General features: G+C 45.4%; 1 protein-coding gene across 1 annotated transcript in view; it reads left to right on the forward strand.

Moving 5' to 3' along the window:
• FBXO32 (F-box protein 32) overlaps window positions 1-11,776 on the forward strand; it is a 31,059-nt gene extending 19,283 nt beyond the window's left edge. The window contains exons 6-9 of the mRNA XM_065400134.1: window positions 2,184-2,368; window positions 6,652-6,834; window positions 8,097-8,240; window positions 10,677-11,776. Of these exons, the coding sequence (XP_065256206.1) occupies window positions 2,184-2,368; window positions 6,652-6,834; window positions 8,097-8,240; window positions 10,677-10,766 (602 nt within the window). The 3' untranslated portion in view covers window positions 10,767-11,776. The remainder of the gene's footprint in view (window positions 1-2,183; window positions 2,369-6,651; window positions 6,835-8,096; window positions 8,241-10,676) is intronic.
• Window positions 11,777-19,245: the final 7,469 nt, after the last annotated feature.

Consider the following 19,245-nt stretch of genomic DNA (forward strand, 5'->3'; position numbering starts at 1 on the left):
GGCGGGGGGAAGTAGAATGTCATTTTAAATTACTCAGACTTTCACACATGAAAATCATACAGTTTTGCTAATCAATGTCCTGGACCTAGCTGGGTACTTTGGGAAGTGCTTGGTTCTGATTGGCCTGACATTTTATTGACTGGCTTGGTAAATGTTTTATTTGTCCTCAAAAGTCTTTTTTTTTTTTTTTAGAAAAGCTATTTTCTTTAACTTAAAAACAAACACTTTTCAGTAACATGATACTACTATTTAATTAAGTGGGTTTTTTTTTTTCAATTCTCAAGAAGTTACATTTTACTAGGCAGGCAGGCGGCTATACTTCTGCCTCGGGGACAGAGTCTTCCTCCTGCATAACAAAAAGACCTACCCTCCTCCATGCCCCTTGAGCCACAGTATCAAGAGAGAGGGACAGAGTCTCTCGCGCTTGTTGGCCAGCCCTGCCCCCTGATGGTGATCAATGTCTCCCCCACAGGCACGCACACCCAACCCCCCCCCCCCCCCCTGCAGTGATTTGCGTCTGAAGCTGCTCCAGGTATGCTGGAACAGATGCGCTGCCTGGACTGCCGGGGAACAGATGTGTCTCTCCCTCCTCCCCCAGATTTCTTTTGCATTTTTCTGCATAGGGGGCACAGAAATATGCAGGCCATATGAATTCTCTGCCCCCGCATGGGCACAGATTTCTGTCAGGAGTATCCTCTCCATCATCCAATTGGGAGGAAGGTCAGGGTCCCACACACCCCTATCTGCAGAATAGGCTGTTTAGTCCTGCCTCAAAAGCTGGCAGACTGGAGAGGAACTGCAGGAGGCCAAGGCTGGCTGCATAAAGGCTCTGTGCTTCCTTCTTAACGCTAGGCCCTAGTCACTTCCAAGGCTTCCTAGCAGCTGCACCACCAAGGGCTCCCACTGGCCAGGGCTGCCCACCAAGGGAAAGGAGTGCTTCAGGGCCGACATTACTTTTTTTCTGGAAATCTCTGTGGGGTCACAGTGTATTTAGTGTTTTGGGGGTTCCCCCTTCCCTGGTCAACCCAATCTCCACCCCCTCTCCTTGTGTGGACTCTCAACCTTCAGAGCACCCTTGCATGAGTGGGGGGGGGCGGGAAGAAGAGCTATAGAGGTGGCTGAGCCCCTGTTTCCACATGAACTGGTTGGAAGCAGGGCAAGAGCTGTGTGTGGAAGGTCTCCTCCAAGCACCGATCTAAGGGGGACAAGTTGGCCAGTGTTCCTAGAGTGGCTGTTAGAAGAACTGTAGAAAGGCCAAACATCTTTCCTCAGCAAAGTTCCCTCTAGCTGCGCGGCCAAGCAGCAGGCTATCAAGGGCTGCGCAGGAGGGGAGAAGCGCCTCTCCGCCGGTCCCAGCCTTGGAGCTGCCGCAGCAAGAGGTGCCTCTCCCCCAGTCCCAGCCTTGGAGCTGCCGCAGCTGGTGGAAAGGGCTGGGGGGAGTCCTCTCTCATCTGCCACAGCCCCAGGGAAGCCTGCACCCCAAACCCAAAATCCCCAGCTGCAGCCCTCACCCCCCCACACACTCCAATCCTCTGCCCTAGCCCTGAGCCCCTCCCACACCCCAACCCCTCATTCCTGGCCCCACCCCAGAGCCTGCACCCCCCCCAGCTGGAGCCCTTATCCGCCCCCACACCCCAACCCCCTGCCCCAGCCCTGAGCCACCTCCCACATTCTGAACCCCTCGGCTCCACCCCGGCTACACATGACCTCCATATGTAAAAAATTAGAGGGAACATTGTTCCTCAGGTCAATCTCTTGTACAGTTATTAGGGGTTTCAGAGTAGCAGCCGTGTTAGTCTGTATCCGCAAAAATAACAGGAGTACTTGTGGCACCTTAGAGACTAACAAATTTATTAGAGCATAAGCTTTCGTGGGCTACAACCCACTTCTTCGGATGCATAAAGAGTGAACCATATATTGAGGAGATATATATACACACACATACAGTTATTAGGGGACATCTCTGACAAATGTTTCCTATCTGATAACCTGTCATGTCTAGACAGAGCAGTCCTCCTCTACCCCCTCCTTCCCCCCAGGATTCCAGATTTGATACCTTTTGGCCTAAGATCATAGAGAGTAATTCTTACAAAGCCTCCAGAAGAAAGTAGATACTGAGAATGTATTTAAACATTATAGTCCCTTTTTAAAATATTTTTTTCTTCTTCTCTCTGCCTCCAAAGTCCTTGAAGATCAGCAGAACATCAGGCTAATAAGGGAATTGCTGCAGACTCTCTACACGTCACTGTGCACCCTGGTGCAAAGGGTTGGCAAGTCTGTTCTGGTTGGAAACATCAACATGTGGGTACACAGAATGGAGACTATTCTTCACTGGCAACAGCAACTGAACAGCATCCAAATCACAAGAGTAAGCAAGAATCCAGGCCCTCACTTAGAGGCAAATGATACATTGGCTCTTTCATGCAACCTTATCATGCAGCTGCAGCTCCTGCCTGTGTAATTGGATCATAATGAGCATTCCTAGACTTCACACAGAGCCTGCTGGTGGAGAGAATTTGGATTAAGATTTGAATTCAATTGGATTAGACATGGGGAGGCTTTTTTTAATTATTACTTTTATTCCAACTTTCAAGTGGAAAATTAAACCAAGATGCAAAATGTTTTTCGGAGTTACATGCCTAACATTGCATGTTTCTCTGAAAACAGCTTCATTTAGAAAAGCTGACCGCATGATGAAGCCTGGCATCTTCAAGTGCTCCTCAAGGGCCCAGTCCTGAATTACATGTGTACTCAAATCACCCACTAACTCCACAGTCAGACCTGCTGTTAGTAGTAACCAAAACCAGTTAGGCCTCTAAATGGTCATCAAATGCTGTGTGAGTAGAGTTTGGTCTCACTTCAGTTTCTTTTGGATAGATGCTCACGTTTCAAAAATCTCCACTACACTGGCCGTCTCAACAGAGGGTCAGAGTCAGGGCTAAGGCAGAATGATGAGACTCGAATAGCACTTGTACTGGTATTGTCTTGTCTGTGACTCAGTACTGGACTTTAGTTTCCAATGTTGCCAATATATCTGTCCCCTTTCCTAAGAGTCCCACTCTCACATTGAAGTTAATTGCAAAATTCCCATTGACCTTAGTGACATGGGCCTAAATTAATTGAAAAGCAAATTTTTTCCCACTAGGCTGCTAAAGAGGCATCATGCTTGGCTGCTGCTAATAGGCAAGAAAGGTGCTTGTGCTTGCCTAAGTAATTTCAAAATGTGTGCAGGGTAAACACTATCTAGGGAACCCTGAAAGAGCGTAGCTGCAGTGCAAGGACCTTGGGGTGAGGAGAGGGAAGTTAAGGGACAATGGGGAAAGGAGGCTTCTCTGGACTCTGTGAGAAAGTCTTAAGTAAAATCCACAGCCCCAATTCTGCAATTATCTCTGACGCCAGACACACACTGACTTCCATGGGACCATAGGTGCTGACTCCATGGGTGCTCCAGGGCTTGGGCACACACACACACACAAAAATTAGTGGGTGCTTAGCACCCACTGGCAACCAGCTCTCCCTCTCCCCCCTCCCCCCCCCAGCACCTCCTGCCCACTGGGGGCCCTTCCAATCAACTGCTCCCCCTCCCTCCCAGCACCTACAGCCTGCCGTGATCAGCTGTTCCATGGCGTGCAGGAGGCACTGAGGGGGAGGGGGAGGAGCAGGGATGGGGCATGCTCAGGGAAGGGAGCGGAACTGGGCAGGAAGAGGCGGGGCAGGGTGGAACAGGAGTGGGAAGGGGCGGGACAGGGGGCTTGGGATAAGGGGTCCAGGGTGGGGGGTTGAGCACCCCCAGGGCCCAGAGGAAGCTGGCACCTGTGCATGGGGTTTCTTGAGGGTGCAGGTTTCTGCTTGCACAGAGCTCACTGCAAGATCAGGATCCAGCTGCTTGACTCAATACTTAAAACTATTTTATCTCAGCACCGGGCCAGTATACCATCAGGTTAGAAAATCCTGAAGATCAGTTCAAAAATCTATCAATCCCAGCCAAGGTTCTGTCATAGCACCACTTGTGAACTGAAGTGTGTGTGTGTGTGTGTGCGCGCATGAATGTGTTACATACATTTATTTACTTTTTGGCCTAAACGTGGTTGGCTGGCCTTTCTTTTAAAAAATTGTTTAATGTCTCAAGCTGTAGAGCTTGCAAAAAATGTAATTTTCATACCGCTGAAGATGATTTCTTGTCAAGCTTGAACAAAAGCAGCTGTGTTTAAAGGGGTGGGGGGGAAGAGCAGTATTACAGGCAGTTGGCCACTTACTGCAAGTAGACCAAGTGCTTTTGGTATTTCAGAAGGAGAAAAAATGTCTTAACAGCCAAGGAGTCTAAAGCTTGAGAAATATATACTGAGCATGTGTAGTACTTACTAGCTTAAAAAAAATCCTGTCAAGAAAATGAAAATTAACATAGGACTCCTCTGATCTAGGGTGTGTTCTTTTTAAAAAAAAAAAAAAAAAAAAAAAAAAAAAAAAAAAATCATGTTTGAAATGTAGCAGAGAAGTCTTTGGCCCTGATTCAGCAAAACCCTGAAGAATGTGCTTTAGTCACATGGACTTCGTTAGTAAGCTGCGCAGGTGTCTTATTGAGTTCAAGGCATTTGAGCCTAGTCCTGCACATTTTACTCATGTAAAACCCCCGTTGATTTATATGGGTATTTCATCTGTAAAAAGTGCAACTTTATTAGTGAATGGAATTTGAGGGCACTAGTAAATTATATACAAGACTTCTGTGTTATCCACAGCAAACTTGACCTAAATTCTGCAGCCTGGGATAGAGATCTCTCACACCCCAATGGAGCAGACAGGACTGTTGCACCAACTCTAGGTCAATAAAAACCTTGCTGGTTTTTTTTAAATTTAATTGAAATACACAAATGAAACAATCTTTACAGTATGCTCTGTGTTATTTAATTCCATATGGAATTTAGTTATGCAATGTACTTATATTTCTAATTTGTAGTGTGCTTCAGAGTTTTGTATTGAGGATGCCAAAGTGCATTGTAGAAGTTGTCAGAGGGAAGTTGAGTAAGAAACCGTTTAGGTTGGGGGGGGGGGGGTGTATGTGGGAAGCTGCTTGGGATCCTGGGATAAGAATATTGGCTAGATGTCTCTATTACAATGACCAGCAGCAAAATAGTTAACAGTAGTTCTCCTAAATTATCACCCTTAGAGTTTAGAGTCAACACCCCACTGAGATGAGTGGGATTGTTCACTCCTTTTGGAGCTATTGTTTCAGGCTACTGGCAGATGCAATTGTGTCTGTTTATGGTGTTCCTGGCAACCAGAAGGACTAGAAAATTAATTATTAATGAAAGATTAGCAGAGTTTTGTCGCAATGGATGGGCTGTGCAGCATATGCTGCTGCTGTGGAGTTGCAGAGTACACCGGGCCCTGTTATAGATTAATAACTATGGCTTACTGAAGGGTTAAGAAATGGGAACTTTTGTGTCTAAATAAATATTTATATTATGCCTTTGAGTGGCCAGACACCATCCACACACTGGAGACAGGGTCATATTTTTAAAATAGTCCCACAAAATTTTACTTAGCTGATCAGCTATTTGTATTTTGTTTTAAACAGTTAACTGCCCTGCCAGTTGCATGTAGGGTGATGTGACTGCAACTTAAAATAGAGGCATCTCGGTGCAGGGCAACTAAAGACTTGGCACATTTATTTGACTCTCTTAACATTGTTTCACTGTTGGAGCCCAAGCCTGCAAACCTTTACTCACGTGAGTACGGAGTGGGCACTAGTGTAGCAGTTGGAGCCCATTTCCTGGTTCTTAGGTCTTGATGGCAGTGGGATTTTCCCTGAATTCAACAGTCTGTATCCTGTTACCAATGTAACTGCACAGGTGCAAACCTCTAGTGTGACAGACAGCCACTGTATGGAGCCCAGCGGTAAGGGCCACTGGTAGAGATAGTGACTTTCATTGTCTAGATCAGGGATTTGCATTGGTGTAGCTAAACTGGTTACTAGGCAATGATGACTGTAATTGAGGCAAATCCACAATGTAGACACAGTCCTAGAAGTATCCCCTGTAGGAACAATTTAAAAAAAAATACTCTTAAATATTTCCTGGGTAACGGGTAGCATTGCCAGCAATGTTGTAGGAAACAATTATAGGGAAATCTTGATTGGTACCATTACTAGTGAACATCTCTACTTGGTTAATATAGGATCATGTGACCCTGCAAAGTAAAACACGGTTGTCTTAGTAGAACATGAAATTTCCAAGGGACTTAAACTGTATAGACTGGAGGTTTAACCTGTTAGGGAACAGTATTGCCCCTCCAGTTATCTGAAGTGACCTACAGACAGTAATGCCCTGGTCCGCTATAGTGGAGCTTTGGCACCATAAACCTCCTCTCCAGTGGTGAGGGGAGCAAACCGTGCAGTTAACGTTTGATAGCACAACACAGTTGTTGCTCTGCCACAGTAAACCGTGGATACGGGTCCTTTTCTCACTGGAAGTAATGGCTCAACAACACCACAGCCCATCATAGGATCTCCTAGGAAAACTGATCTGTCCCCTGGATGGGAAATTATCCAGTGTCACTGCATCTTGTGTATATAAAATATTTAGCAAGTAGTACATTGCTCCCATTTAGAATTGCCTGCTTTTCACTAACTGAGCTCTTACACTCTTTTTCCAGCCTGCCTTTAAAGGAATGACCTTTACGGACCTGCCGTTGTGTTTACAATTAAACATCATGCAGCGGCTAACTGATGGAAGAGACCTTGTCAGCCTTGGGCAAGTGGCCCCTGAACTGCAAGTGCTCAGTGAGGACCGGCTGCTGTGGAAAAAGCTCTGCCAATACCATTTCACAGACCGACAGGTAATGGGATGAAAGTTAAACCTCAATCAATCTCCTATTGTAACCCATTTGTGATTGAACACACATAGACAGATCTTCCTCGTTTGACTGCTTCTTTGTTCTGAGGGGCATGCTGTGAGTTTCTAATATGGGCTGACAAGACAATGGCGATAAAGTTTGTCCCTGAGGGGAAGTTTTGATAGTGTTGTAAATGCCACAATACTGGTGCCTGAAATAGAAGGCTGCAACATCAATAACATGCGCACACACACCTCCTCCAATCTAGGCTGCTAACCAATCCACATGGCCTCGGATGGTAACACTGCTATTTGTACCATAGGTTTAGGGAGTTCTGTGTCTGTGTAGTTCCCAACAGTAACTGCCCACATCAAAAAACCCATCATCACAACTGGCAGCGTTGCTGACAGTCTCCATGGAATGGCCAAGGATTGATTGGACCATGAACTATCCTCTCTTGCCCTTTAGTGGGAAGATTTCCCCCCCCCCCCAAATCTGAGTTGTTCACCATTGGTGGCAAGCTAACTCTGTTGCTATACTGGATCTGTTTTGAGGGTAAAGGTTTTCAGTCTCTAGGGCTGCCAGTCTGGCACCATTCATAAGCACTAAATATACACACACAAACTGGGGGACCAGATCTTCAGCTGGTGTGAATTAGCATTGTTCCAGTGACTTCAGTAAACCTACACAGATTTACATCTGCTGAAGATCTGGCCCTGGATTCTGGGAAGGTGGTTTTTTTCCCTATATTGACTATATGTCACATGGTGTGACAAATAGATCCAAATCTGATCTCCACCGCTAATGAACATGTCCTAAAAGTGAATGTCTCACAAGCAAATATTGCAACTCCAGGTTTAAAGATATATCTGTGCAGAAAAGAAACGTAGTTTCATTCCTGAAACCACTAGATGGGATAAAGTTTGTTATCCTGATAGTCATTTTTAGAGTTTCTGAATCATGGTGATGTGTGGTAGCATGAAGCCCTTGGAGCCATTGTATAGCAATGTGCAACAGGAAGGAATCTGTGTAAAAGATAAGATTGGTCTCTAGTATTGATATTGTGTAGTGTATTTAGAATAAGGAGACTGTTAATGTGGAGAGGCTCAGAACAGATTATCTTGCCACTACAGATGAGATCATGTGGAGATCAGCAAAAATTACATGCTGGCTACTATGTGCAGGAGGAGGAAGGTCTTGAAGTGATATTGCCAACAAAACTAAGCCCTCGTGTACACTCAGTCCACTCTAACTCTGATTTTTAGATTCGTAAACGGATAATCTTATCTGAGAAGGGGTTGCTGGATTGGAAGAAGATGTACTTTAAACTTATAAGGTGTTACCCGAGGAAAGAGCAGTATGGAGACACACTGCAGCTCTGCAGACATTGCCACATCCTCTCCTGGAAGGTATGGCTATTTTGCTGGTATTTGACTGAGGGCCTGATTTCTCAGAAGTGCTGAGTGCCCACAACTCTAATTCAAGTTAACAAGAGTTGCAAGTGCTGACCTCCTCCAAAAACCAGGCCAACACCACTTAAAGCTTGCTTGCTCTCTATCTTAGGAAGTTCCTTCACATTTTTCTGTTACTCCCTGGGGCCTTATCTTTTCCCCACAGGATCTAGTGGGGGTTTCTCACCCTGTGATGGGAGAAGAGGGTCCTTGGAGTGCCACAGCAAATTTGAGGCATTTACAGAAACCTGGGGCCAAATTCTGCTGTCCACTACAGTGGTGTAAATCTGAAATAACTCCATTGACTTCAGAGTTACTCTGGTGTGACAGTCAAATCAGGTCTCTGTCCTTTGGAGATGAGTGAGAGAGTGATTTTGAATCCTTGTCCTTCATCTCCCTTGAACTGATAACTGACCCTAAAATCTAAAGCCCAGCCTTGACCTGTTTGTTGCCAAAGGAGAGTATAACATTTGTTATAGAATCCTATAAGAGTAGAACTGGAAGGGATCTGAAGAGCTCATCTAGTCCATCCCCCTGCACTGAGGCAGGACCAAGTAAACCTAGACCATCCCTGACAGGCATTTGTCTCACCTGTTCTTAAAAACCTCCAATGATGGGGATTCCACAACCTCCCTAGGTAATCTATTCCAGAGCTTAATTGTCCTTATAGTTAGAAACTTTTCCCTCATATCTAACCTAAATCTCCCTTGCTGTATATTAAGCTGATTACTTCTTGTCCTCCCTTCAGTGGACATGGAGAACAACTGATCACGGTCCTTAACGTATTTGAAGACTGTTCTCGGGTCCGTCCGTCCCCCCTCCCCCAATCGTCTTTTCTCAAGACTAAACATACCCAGGGTTGGATGGTTTGTTTTTTTACTTCATAGGTCAGATTTTTTTAAACCTATTACCATTTTTGTTGCTCTTGTCTGGACTCTCTCCAATTTGTCCACATCTTTCCTAGTGTGTGGCACTCAGAATTGGACACCGTACTCCAGCTGAGGTCTCACCAGTGCCGAGTGGAACAACTACCTCCCATGTCTTAGATACAGCACTCCTGTTAATACACCCCAGAATATTAGCTGTTTTTGTATCTACATCACATGGATCACAAATTGAATATGAGCCATCAACTATGACCCCCATCAGAGGCAATGCATAGGGGGGCATGTGGGGTCAAGTGCCCCCCCTGCTGGGGAGAGAGGGAGAGGGGCTCTGTCTTCCTGCTGCACCTGCCCCCCAGCATGTTCAGCCCCAATCCCTGGCAGCTGGGCCTGGGCGGGGAGCGGAGGGGGGCGGGACCAGCTGCTTCTCATGCGAGCCACTCTGGATCCAGCCACTCTGGATCGCTGCTCCGTGGGTCACTCCCTGCCTGGGCCTGGCTGACGGAGACATGGGCTGAGCGAGCCAGAACCCCCTCCTTCCCCCATCCCCCAAGCACGTTTCTGGCTCGCTCGGCCCCTGTCTCCGTCAGCCAGGCCCAGGCAGGGAGTGACCCACCACCGCCTCCCCAGTCAGGCTCTCTCAGGCAGCTGCTGCACTGCACGGAGCAGTGACCCGGAGCAGCCAGCTTGAACCGCATGAGAAGTGTCTCCCTCCCGCTCCCCGCCTGGGCCCGGCTGCCAAGGAGAGCGGCCAAACGTGCTGGGGGGGAGGGTGGCGCAGCGGGAGAAAGACAGAGCCCCCCCCCCCCCCCCCCCCCCCGCAGATAACATGGGGAGTGGAGAGCGTGGCGGCCCTGGGCTGGGCGCAGGGGGCGGGGTCACTGGGCAAAGGAGATAGGTGGGGCGATCACGTGTCCTCCCCTTTACATTATGCCACCCCCCCCCCCGCCAGTATGGGGAGGCACAAGTCATCTGTGAGCCTCCAGATCCTTTTCAGCAGTGCTACTGCCTAGCCAGTATTTCCCCATTTTGTATTTGTGCATTTGATTTTTTTTTTTCTTAACTGTCGTCCTCTGCACTTGTAATTATTGAATTTCATCTTGTTGATTTCAGACCAGTTCTCAAATTTATCACACTCATTTTCAAATCTGTCCTTCAAAGTGCTTGTAATGCCTCCCAGCATGGTATCATCCCCAAATTTTATAAGCATACTCTCCACTCCATTCTCCAAGTCATTACTGAAAATATTGAATAGTACCTGACCCAGAACAGACCCCTGTGGGACCCCACTAGATACATCCTTCCAGTTTGACAGTGAACCATTGAGAACTACTCTTTGAGTACAGCTTTGCATCCAGTTGTGCATCCCCCTTATTGTATTCTCAGTTATCCACTCTAATCTATCAGTTTGCAAACTGGATGTGCAGCATGTGGCACACAGAGCATTGTAAACCACTTAAAGCTGTGACACTAGTTCTGTAGCCTCTCTAACCGGATTATTTTTTTTCAGGGTACTGATCATCCTTGCACAGCCAACAACCCAGAGAGCTGCTCCACTTCTCTTTCCCCCCAAGACTTTATCAACTTGTTCAGATTCTGAACCCTGGTTCTTCACAGCATATCCTGTTCTTACAAGACACTTGATAGCGCTCAGCTTGGACACTGAACTTGTAAATAGTGTAAATGTTGATGTTTGTTTGAAGTTCCTGAGTCAAGCAAACAAGAGGATCTTAGAGACGAAAGGTGAAATTGCTCGTTGACATGGACTTCTAACAAGACTGGTGTGTATAGGCAATATTGTAAAAAGTCACCTTTTTATTATCCGAGTACAAGATACAGGGCAGACATTTCTTTCTGTTTAGAAGTTAAAACTGAATTTGCCCCATGGCCCTTTAAAAACTTTCTATATTTTTTTTCAGTTTCTAATAAATGAAAAGAAAGCAGTTTGAGACTAGGACTGTTTAACTGCTCCTCCGTCTGGTTTTATTTACAATAGATATTTATAAATATGACATTTTAAAAATGATATTTATGGGGAAAAAATTCCCTGCAATGAGTTTTAATAATACCTGTATGTAAAAAAAATTGGATGCATTCAGAAATATGCATAACATCTAGGATTTGATCCTAGTTAAAAATGAAAATAACACACCACGCCATTTTCTACCTCGAATAAATAGAGTACCTTTGAAACAACAATCCATTATGCAATGTGAACTATTATACTTTGTACAATGATTTAAAGAGAAATGATGTTTATGACCGTAAGCAAACTTCTTCTTATGTTAATGCTTACTTTTTTAATTCGTTTTCTTGCTGTACTCAGTGCTTGAATGCCCAGAAGATGAGCGCCTTAGAATACCTAAGATTTTACTCCATCCTCCTTTTAATTTTGTTGTCTTTATAAAAGATTAAGCAAAAAAACAAACCAAGGGTGAGGATTTGTATTTAAGGAGGGTGCATGATGGATGACTGATAAGGGGCCAGATCTAACCTCTCATTAGTGTAAATTCATAGCTCCACTGATTTCAGTGGAATTAGTCTGGATTTACACCTGTCTGAGATCAGCATCTGGTTCACTGGGTCTGACTCCCCCCACCCCGTGTAACTCCACTGAAATAAAGTCAAAACTGGTGTAACTGAGAGATGACTCAGCCCCATAGGACCAGGTTCCTGATAGGTTTAAATAGGTAAATCTCCACTGGGGCCAGTGGAACTGTGCTGGTTTACATTCACTGAGGATCTGGCTCATAGCATGTAAGATAAATACTATTTGTTTGTAACTGCTGTTAGAAACAGAAAGAGCAGCGAGGAAAGCCAGCCATAGAGTCCTAGTGTAATACGGGTACAGTCAATCCTTAGGGTAAATAGGATTTCTAATCACCTGACATCCCATATCATTTCTATGTATCATAGAAATGGAAAATAATTTATCTAATCCATCTCCCTGCCAGTGCCAGATTAACAGAGATACAGTGAGAATTAGTGCTTACAAATCTTGGTCCCACTGAAATTAATGGCCAAACTTCTAATCTCCTTTATTATGTATAACTCATGAATTTGACAAACTTGATCTGGCAGATTCCAGTCCATGTATAAAAGTTTGGAAAGCCTACACAGGAAAAATCCTTGCAGTTGTCCTATAGCAGCGTTCACATACAGCACTTTCCCAACACTGTACGCAGAGCGCGTAAGCAAGGTGCCTAAGAAAGACAAACATTAATAGGTTGTATGGTATGGACAAAAGAGTTGTGAGGATGAGGAATACTCAGGATAAATCAGGAAGAACTACTTGAGTTTAATTAATTAAATAGTCTGTTCCTTTTTTTACAGGTTTTATAATTGATCTCTAACACTTTTCTGCAGCTGTTTATATATATTTTTGCAACAGTATTTGCATTTTTACAAACTAAATCACTTTGCATGCTCTTTGAGTAGTTGTGTGTGGGGGCGGGGGGAAATCAGTGTTTAGATTGAATAGTGGGGATGGGGACTGCAGCCCTGGTGAGGGGAGATCCAGGAGAATGCTTTAACAGTAACTGCCATTTGTTGCATTCCAAAGGCAGAAGGTTTGATTCTTCCAGAAATCTTTCAGAGACAGGGCAAGAGACACTCCCATCAGAAATCATTTTGCATTATGCAGAGAAGGGAATAAAATAGTTTGAAGACGGAGACCTTGCCCTCCCTCCATCTGCTCTCAACTCAAAGACGGGTCAAAAGAGTAAATTTGATCTCAGGGGGGAAGAGGGCGTATGTTCATGTGAGTGGAAAGTGATTCCGAGATAGTTAACCTGGAGAAATGAAACTCTAGTTGTGGGTGTTAGTGTCATTGAGTAAGGGAGGCCAGCTTCTATTCTCATTCATACCCATGCAACCCTTGTTGATGTCAGTGAGGTTGTGTGGGTATAAATGAGACTGGAATTTGACTTGGTGAAAGAGGAGTGTTAAGGGAAGTGACTGAAGTAGTGATGTGTGTGAAGACCCATGTTAATCCTTTCTCTAGCAGTTAAAAGTACCTTTATAACCTTTGTGCCCTCTGCTTGGAGGTCTGATTTCCCCCCGCCCCCCCCCTTCCCCATCTATCTGCCCCATCTACTCCCAGTGAACCAACCTAAATAGAAGTTGTGATTTGCAATGTCAAATTTGACATACCAGCAATTGGTGTTTCAACCTGTAAAATACTTATTTTAGGTTGTATTTATTGGAGCAAGTTCCTCCTCGGTGAAACTGACATCAAGTGAATTTAACTCCAGGACCGACTCTGGAGTTACATTCCATATATAATAGATATAGTCTGAGCACAGGGTTCTGAGTCAGGAACTTATGAATTCTAGTCCTGGCTGTGCAACTATTTCCTTCTGTGGTTTTGGGCAAAACACTCTCTCTGCCTCCATTTCCAGTCTGTAAAATGGGGATAATAACTACTTATTGCAGTGCCCCACTGTAAGGATCAATTAGCTAATGTTTGGTAAAGCAGTTGAAGTTTAAAGTGCAGGTTCTGCTTTGAAAGCACTACATGGGCCTTAAGTGAAACATTTGTCTACACGTTGACATTTTCAGATTGTGTTGTTTCGAGAAACTATTCTTACGTGGTTACTTGAGGCAGAGACCTATAGCATGAAACCAAACGTACTGCATGCTATTAAGGAGTATAACTTTTTAAATGAGTCTGCTAGAGAAAGAAATAGAACTTGCCTCATATTGTTATTTTATTGCTGCATTCGTTACTGATATCGATCTCCTCATGAGTCTTTCCTATTCCCAAAATGGTTTATTACTGTCAAATATTGTTATGAGTCAAACGATTCCTTTTTAACAACCACTGTTTGTGCCCAGATACCTTAGCCTGACCACTTACAAAGGCATCGGTTTTATTTAAGTAGATTATTTGCATCTGTGTGACTTGGGCTGACAGGAGGATGAAAACTGAGTGGTAACAGTGTTTGAGGCAGGAAGGTGCAAGGCTATTCTGGCATAAAAGGGACCTCTTTATTTTCAGGGTAATTCTGGCAAAGTTATTGTAAGTTGAAAACCGGCTTTCTGTGTTTGAACATGACATCGGTGATGATGATCTTTCCAAACAGCCTTTCACCTGGGTTGCCGTTAGGATTGCATTAGTTTCAATACTATGAAACAAGGTCTGTGCTCTGCCTTTACCATCATAAATGCAGAGTGATTCCATTGAAGCCAATGGAGTTGCTCCACATTTACTGGTGCAACAGAGCTGAATATGGCTCAATACAGATATTTTAAAACCACTCCATACAGTGGAGGGGGCATGGGAAGGAAGAGAGGAGAATTTTGCATTTCAGTTTCCCGGGGGAGGTGAGTATTTGAGTTTTATTTGAATGTGACAGTCACTTCAAGACGCTGAATTTCAGTTGTACATAAGCTGAGCAGTTTATACTAATGATGGTTTGGTATTTTAATGTTTGATTATAAAATGTGTGCACCTCATATTATTTCTTTTTTTTAATTGTATTACTTCTGTTTTGCAAAATCGTTAGGAAACCTTGTACTGCTCTACAGACATGCTTCATATGTAAACGTTTAATTGCACCATACCACGTTCTGTAAATGGGAAGATTGCTATCCCCCTGTTTTGAACTCCTGTAGTGACTAATGTTTGTGTTCCCATTTCTGTTTGGCTGCACAACCAACTCCTAGAACATACACAGGTAGTTGACTAGCTTTTTCTGCCCAGCCAATTCTTTGGCCCTGAGTAGCTACAACTGAAATAGACCAGGACCATTTCAAATACTGTAGAGTACCTAATAAATATTGGATGATGTCTCATGCTTAAACCTTCTGTTCGCTACAATAAACCATCCTGTACTTTTGGGGGGCTCTTAGTAACCTGTTGCACAGCTTCTTCTCACAGATCAGCACCTTGCCAAAAAATAGCTTTAAATTAAAACGCTAGTCTTGCTTGCTGGCTTGTTGGCAAAAACACACCCTCCCTGTGGATATGATGGGTAATCAGTTTAAAAGTTTTCCTACAGCATTTGGAGTTCTGCTTGTCGTCTAGCACAGTAATGTGTACTGACAAGCTAGGTTTTTATAAATGCTTTCCTTCTACATGTAATAGCTCTTGTAAAAGGTCCCTTCTTCTGAGCTGACTAGCCCTCTGCTGCCTCTGAGGTTGAGAAGTTCCTAAGTGGAGACTAATCTACAATGTACTCAGCACCTCTTTAGTACTCCCCACTCCCATTGACTTCATTGGTAGTGGAAGATGCTCTGGATCATTCAGCTCTCTGCAGGGTCTGGCCCCAAGGACAGTAAATCTTTCCTCTTCTTGACAATCTCCACTATATTAATAGCTTGAACACCTAATTAACACCCCTGTTCTGGCACTCTATAGAGAACACACAGCCCTTTCGCCCGGGTGACCCTGCTGCTGTAACTGAGGATAGTCTGGCCCTTTTTGGCTATCACTTGCTGCATATAGTGCCAACAGGCCAGCTCCAGAGTTAACATTTTAATTAGAAATTGCAAATGTACTAATGTTTTAGGGGCTAATCTACAGTAATAATGAATACCTGCTTATATGTGAAAAGGAAGTTTGTTTTTCCTTTTTAAATAAAGCTGTAACTAGATAAGGTATGAAGTGAAAAGCATACCTTGTGTATTAAGACTCCTATTTAATATTATTGTGTGATTAAAATCCTTCCGTATAAATTATTTGCACACACTTTTTTTTTTTTCTTTGCATGTTCAACTCTGATTTTTACAGCGGTTTGGTACAAACAGTGATGTATTTTTGTAAAATGTCTTTGACACTGAATTGCAATAAATGTTCAAACAATGTGAACCTTGGTATTTAGTTGTTTGTTGCTTTCAAGTGAGTAGGCTTCTCACAAATGTAAATTGAAAGACTCACCTGCAAGTCTATCCAGAGCTTAAATACCATGGCAACAGATGCGGTGGTAATACCCAGAATGGATAAATCCACTGTTTTTTGTAAATCAAAAGAAAAGAAGGTTAATGCAATTGTCTTCAGTAAGGGCCAACAAAAGGTCAATGGTTAAATGGGACTTAAGTGATGAATAGGCCTTGCAAAGGTGCATATTTCACCCTAAATAAGTTATGATTCACATGTATCCAGCTGCTTCCAAGCTATGTAGTTTCCACATTGGTACTCCAAGTTGGGGGATTACATAAACAATATATCTTCTGGCCCTGGGAATCTGAAGACTTTTAATCAGGCAAAACTCCAATTGAAATCAAAAGGACTTTAGCCCAAGTTGGGACTGCATGGTCATAAAAAAGGTGTCTGATCAGATGATGGGGAATATACATAAGGAATACCTTAGCCTGACATGTTAACTCTTCAGGAAGACAAAACTGAATGACAAATGGGATCAGCCTCATGGTCATTAAGACAGGAAGATTATATAGAAGAGGATGCCTGGCTAGGTTTCATAAAATTATACTAGGAAATGGGAGAAAATACTGGGTTTTGTGCACAAAAAGACTTAAGACCTAGTTTACAAGTTTCAGAGCAAGTGTATCAGAGGTTTCTGAAACCCATCTCCAGAAACTACAATTACCTTTGGACGGACTGGGAAAACTTACCCTGAGACTTCTGCACTAAGTTAGTAGGGGCTGTGTAGCTAAAACCCCATAGGTAGCAGTCTTCAAGGTGCCAGATTTCTTCTAAATTGGGGGCAGGGAAAAACATGCTTAGTGCCCTGATTCAGCAAATCTCTGGCTCAAGTTCCATTAAAGTCAATGGAATTAAGTATGTAAGTGTTTTGCTTAACTGGTGCCTAGGACTTGGACTTGGATCCACAAAGGGACGTAGGTGTTGCAACGCTCAGTGTTTCAAAGCCTGATTTTAGGCACCCAGAAAATCACTGGAACAACAATGGAATCCACAAAACACTGGGTTAGGTGCCCAGGCGCCCTATGCAATGAATGGGAAGAGATAGGTGCCTGAGAATGGGATCCATGAAAGCCAGTATACTAGGCAGTTTGTCACAACCAGGATGTGGGCAATCCTATTTAGTGGTCGGAACAGGAGTCAAGCCGAATCAGGTACTGAGAGTCAGAGCCTAAGATAAGACAAAGGGCAAACGGAGAGTCAGGCAGGGTCACAAGGCAGAGTCTAGGGTCTCTCATGAGCAGGGTCTGGAGCAGAGGCAGGCAGTCTGTTGTTGCTCAGACAGCTCCCCATCCTGGCTTCCTGGCTTAAATACTGGTGTCAGCCAATCAGGGGCTGTGAAGAGTGGCCACTCAGGTCCTGCTGGGCAGCATTTCCTGCTGAGCCAAGCTTCACAGGCAGGGCCGGTACAAGGATGTTTCGCGCCCTAGGCGAAACTTCCACCTTGCGCCCTCCCCTTTCCCCGAGCCCTGCGGCAGCTCCCCTCCCTCCGCCCTGAGGCACCCCCCCCCCCCGCAGCAGCTCCCCACCCCCCCTCCGCCCTGAGGTGCCCCCCTGCAGCAGCTCCCCACCCCCCCTCCGTCCTGAGGCACCCCCCCGTGGCAGCTCCCCACCCTGCCCTCCTCCCTGAGGCGCCCCCCCCCCGTGGCAACTCCCCCCCGCCCGGGGAGCAGTGCGGCAGCTCCCCGCCCCAGCTCACCTCTGCTCCGCCTCCTCCCCGAGCACGCCATCGCTGCTCCACTTCTCCCGCCTCCCAGGCTTGCGGCGCCAATCCGCTGTTTGGCGCCACAAGCCGGGAGGGAGAGAAGCAGAGTGGGGCAGCGTGCTCAGGGGAGGAGGCGGAGCAGAGGTGAGCTGGGGCGGGGAGTTCCCCTGCGTGCTGCCCCCCCCTTACTTGCTGCAGGCAGCCCTCCCTGTGCCCCCCTGCCCCAGCTCCCTCCGCCTAAATGTCGCCGCCGAAGAAAATGCCGCCCCCCAAATGCTAGTGCCCTAGGCGACCACCTAGGTCGCCTAATAGGTTGCACCGGCCCTGTTCACAGGGTCCTCCCGCAGGAACCCAGCCGAAGCCTCCTGTGGTGATGTGGAGGTGCCAATGGCCCATAGTCCCAGGTTCTAGTCCTGCAGGTTCTTACATCATCTCCCCACTTCACCCCCTTTGAGGTGGTGTCAGGCTTGGCTGGGTGAGTTTTGTGGAGTTCATCCAACAGGTTAAGGGTGTGGACATAGGCAAGCTCCCAAGTTCATTCTTCAGGGCCATAGCCTCCACAGTCCACCAGATAGTACAGACAGATGCATTGCCATCAGGAGTTGAGGATGGCATGCACTTTGTATTCCTCATAACCCTGGATTTCTACTGGTGGAGGAGGCAATATAGTTAAGTCGGGGAAGGGGTTCTCAGTGAAGGGCTTCAGAAGGGAGATTTGGAAAACTAGGTGTATTTTGAGAGAAAGGGGAAGCTGGAGCTTGAAGGTAACTGGGTTAATTTGCTGGCATATCAGGACAGATTCCAGAAACTGGTGGTCCAGTTTGTGGGAGGGTCACCTCGTCTGGAGGTGTTTGGCAGCAAGCCACACCTTTTGGCTTACTGTAAATGCTGGCGCTTCTTGTTGCCGACCGTCTGCATGCCTCTTGTAGGCCTCCTTCTCCTCTTCTCGGTGGTTCTTGAGCTCTTTCTGAATGAGATGGATCTGTTGGACCCAGTGAGTGGCCACAGGATTCAGGGAGGCTGCTGGTAACACTGGGTGGAAACAGGGATGGAACCCATCATTAGTAAAGAAGGAGCTCTGACCTGTGGAGGCATAGTCAGCGCTGTTGTAAGAAAACTCTACATATGGCAGGAGCATGGATCAGTTATCTCGATGATAATTTACAAAGCACCTTAAGTACTGCTCTAGTACTTGGTTCACCCATTCAGTTTGCCCAGCTGTTTGGGGATTATATGTGGTGGAGATAGTTCAGTGTGCGATTGTCTACACAGAGGCATAATGACCCATCCTTCTTCTTCACTGAGGCCTGGTCTACACTAGGCGTTTATGTCGAATTTAGCGCCGTTACATCGAATTAACCCTGCACCCGTCCACACCACGAAGCTATTTAGTTCGACATAGAGGTCTCTTAAATTTGACTTCTGTACTCCTCCCCAACGAGGGGAGTAGCGCTAAATTCGACATGGCCATGTCGAATTAGGCTAGGTGTG

This window comes from Emys orbicularis, chromosome 2, assembly GCF_028017835.1.
Source record: "Emys orbicularis isolate rEmyOrb1 chromosome 2, rEmyOrb1.hap1, whole genome shotgun sequence".
NCBI lineage: Eukaryota > Metazoa > Chordata > Testudines > Emydidae > Emys > Emys orbicularis.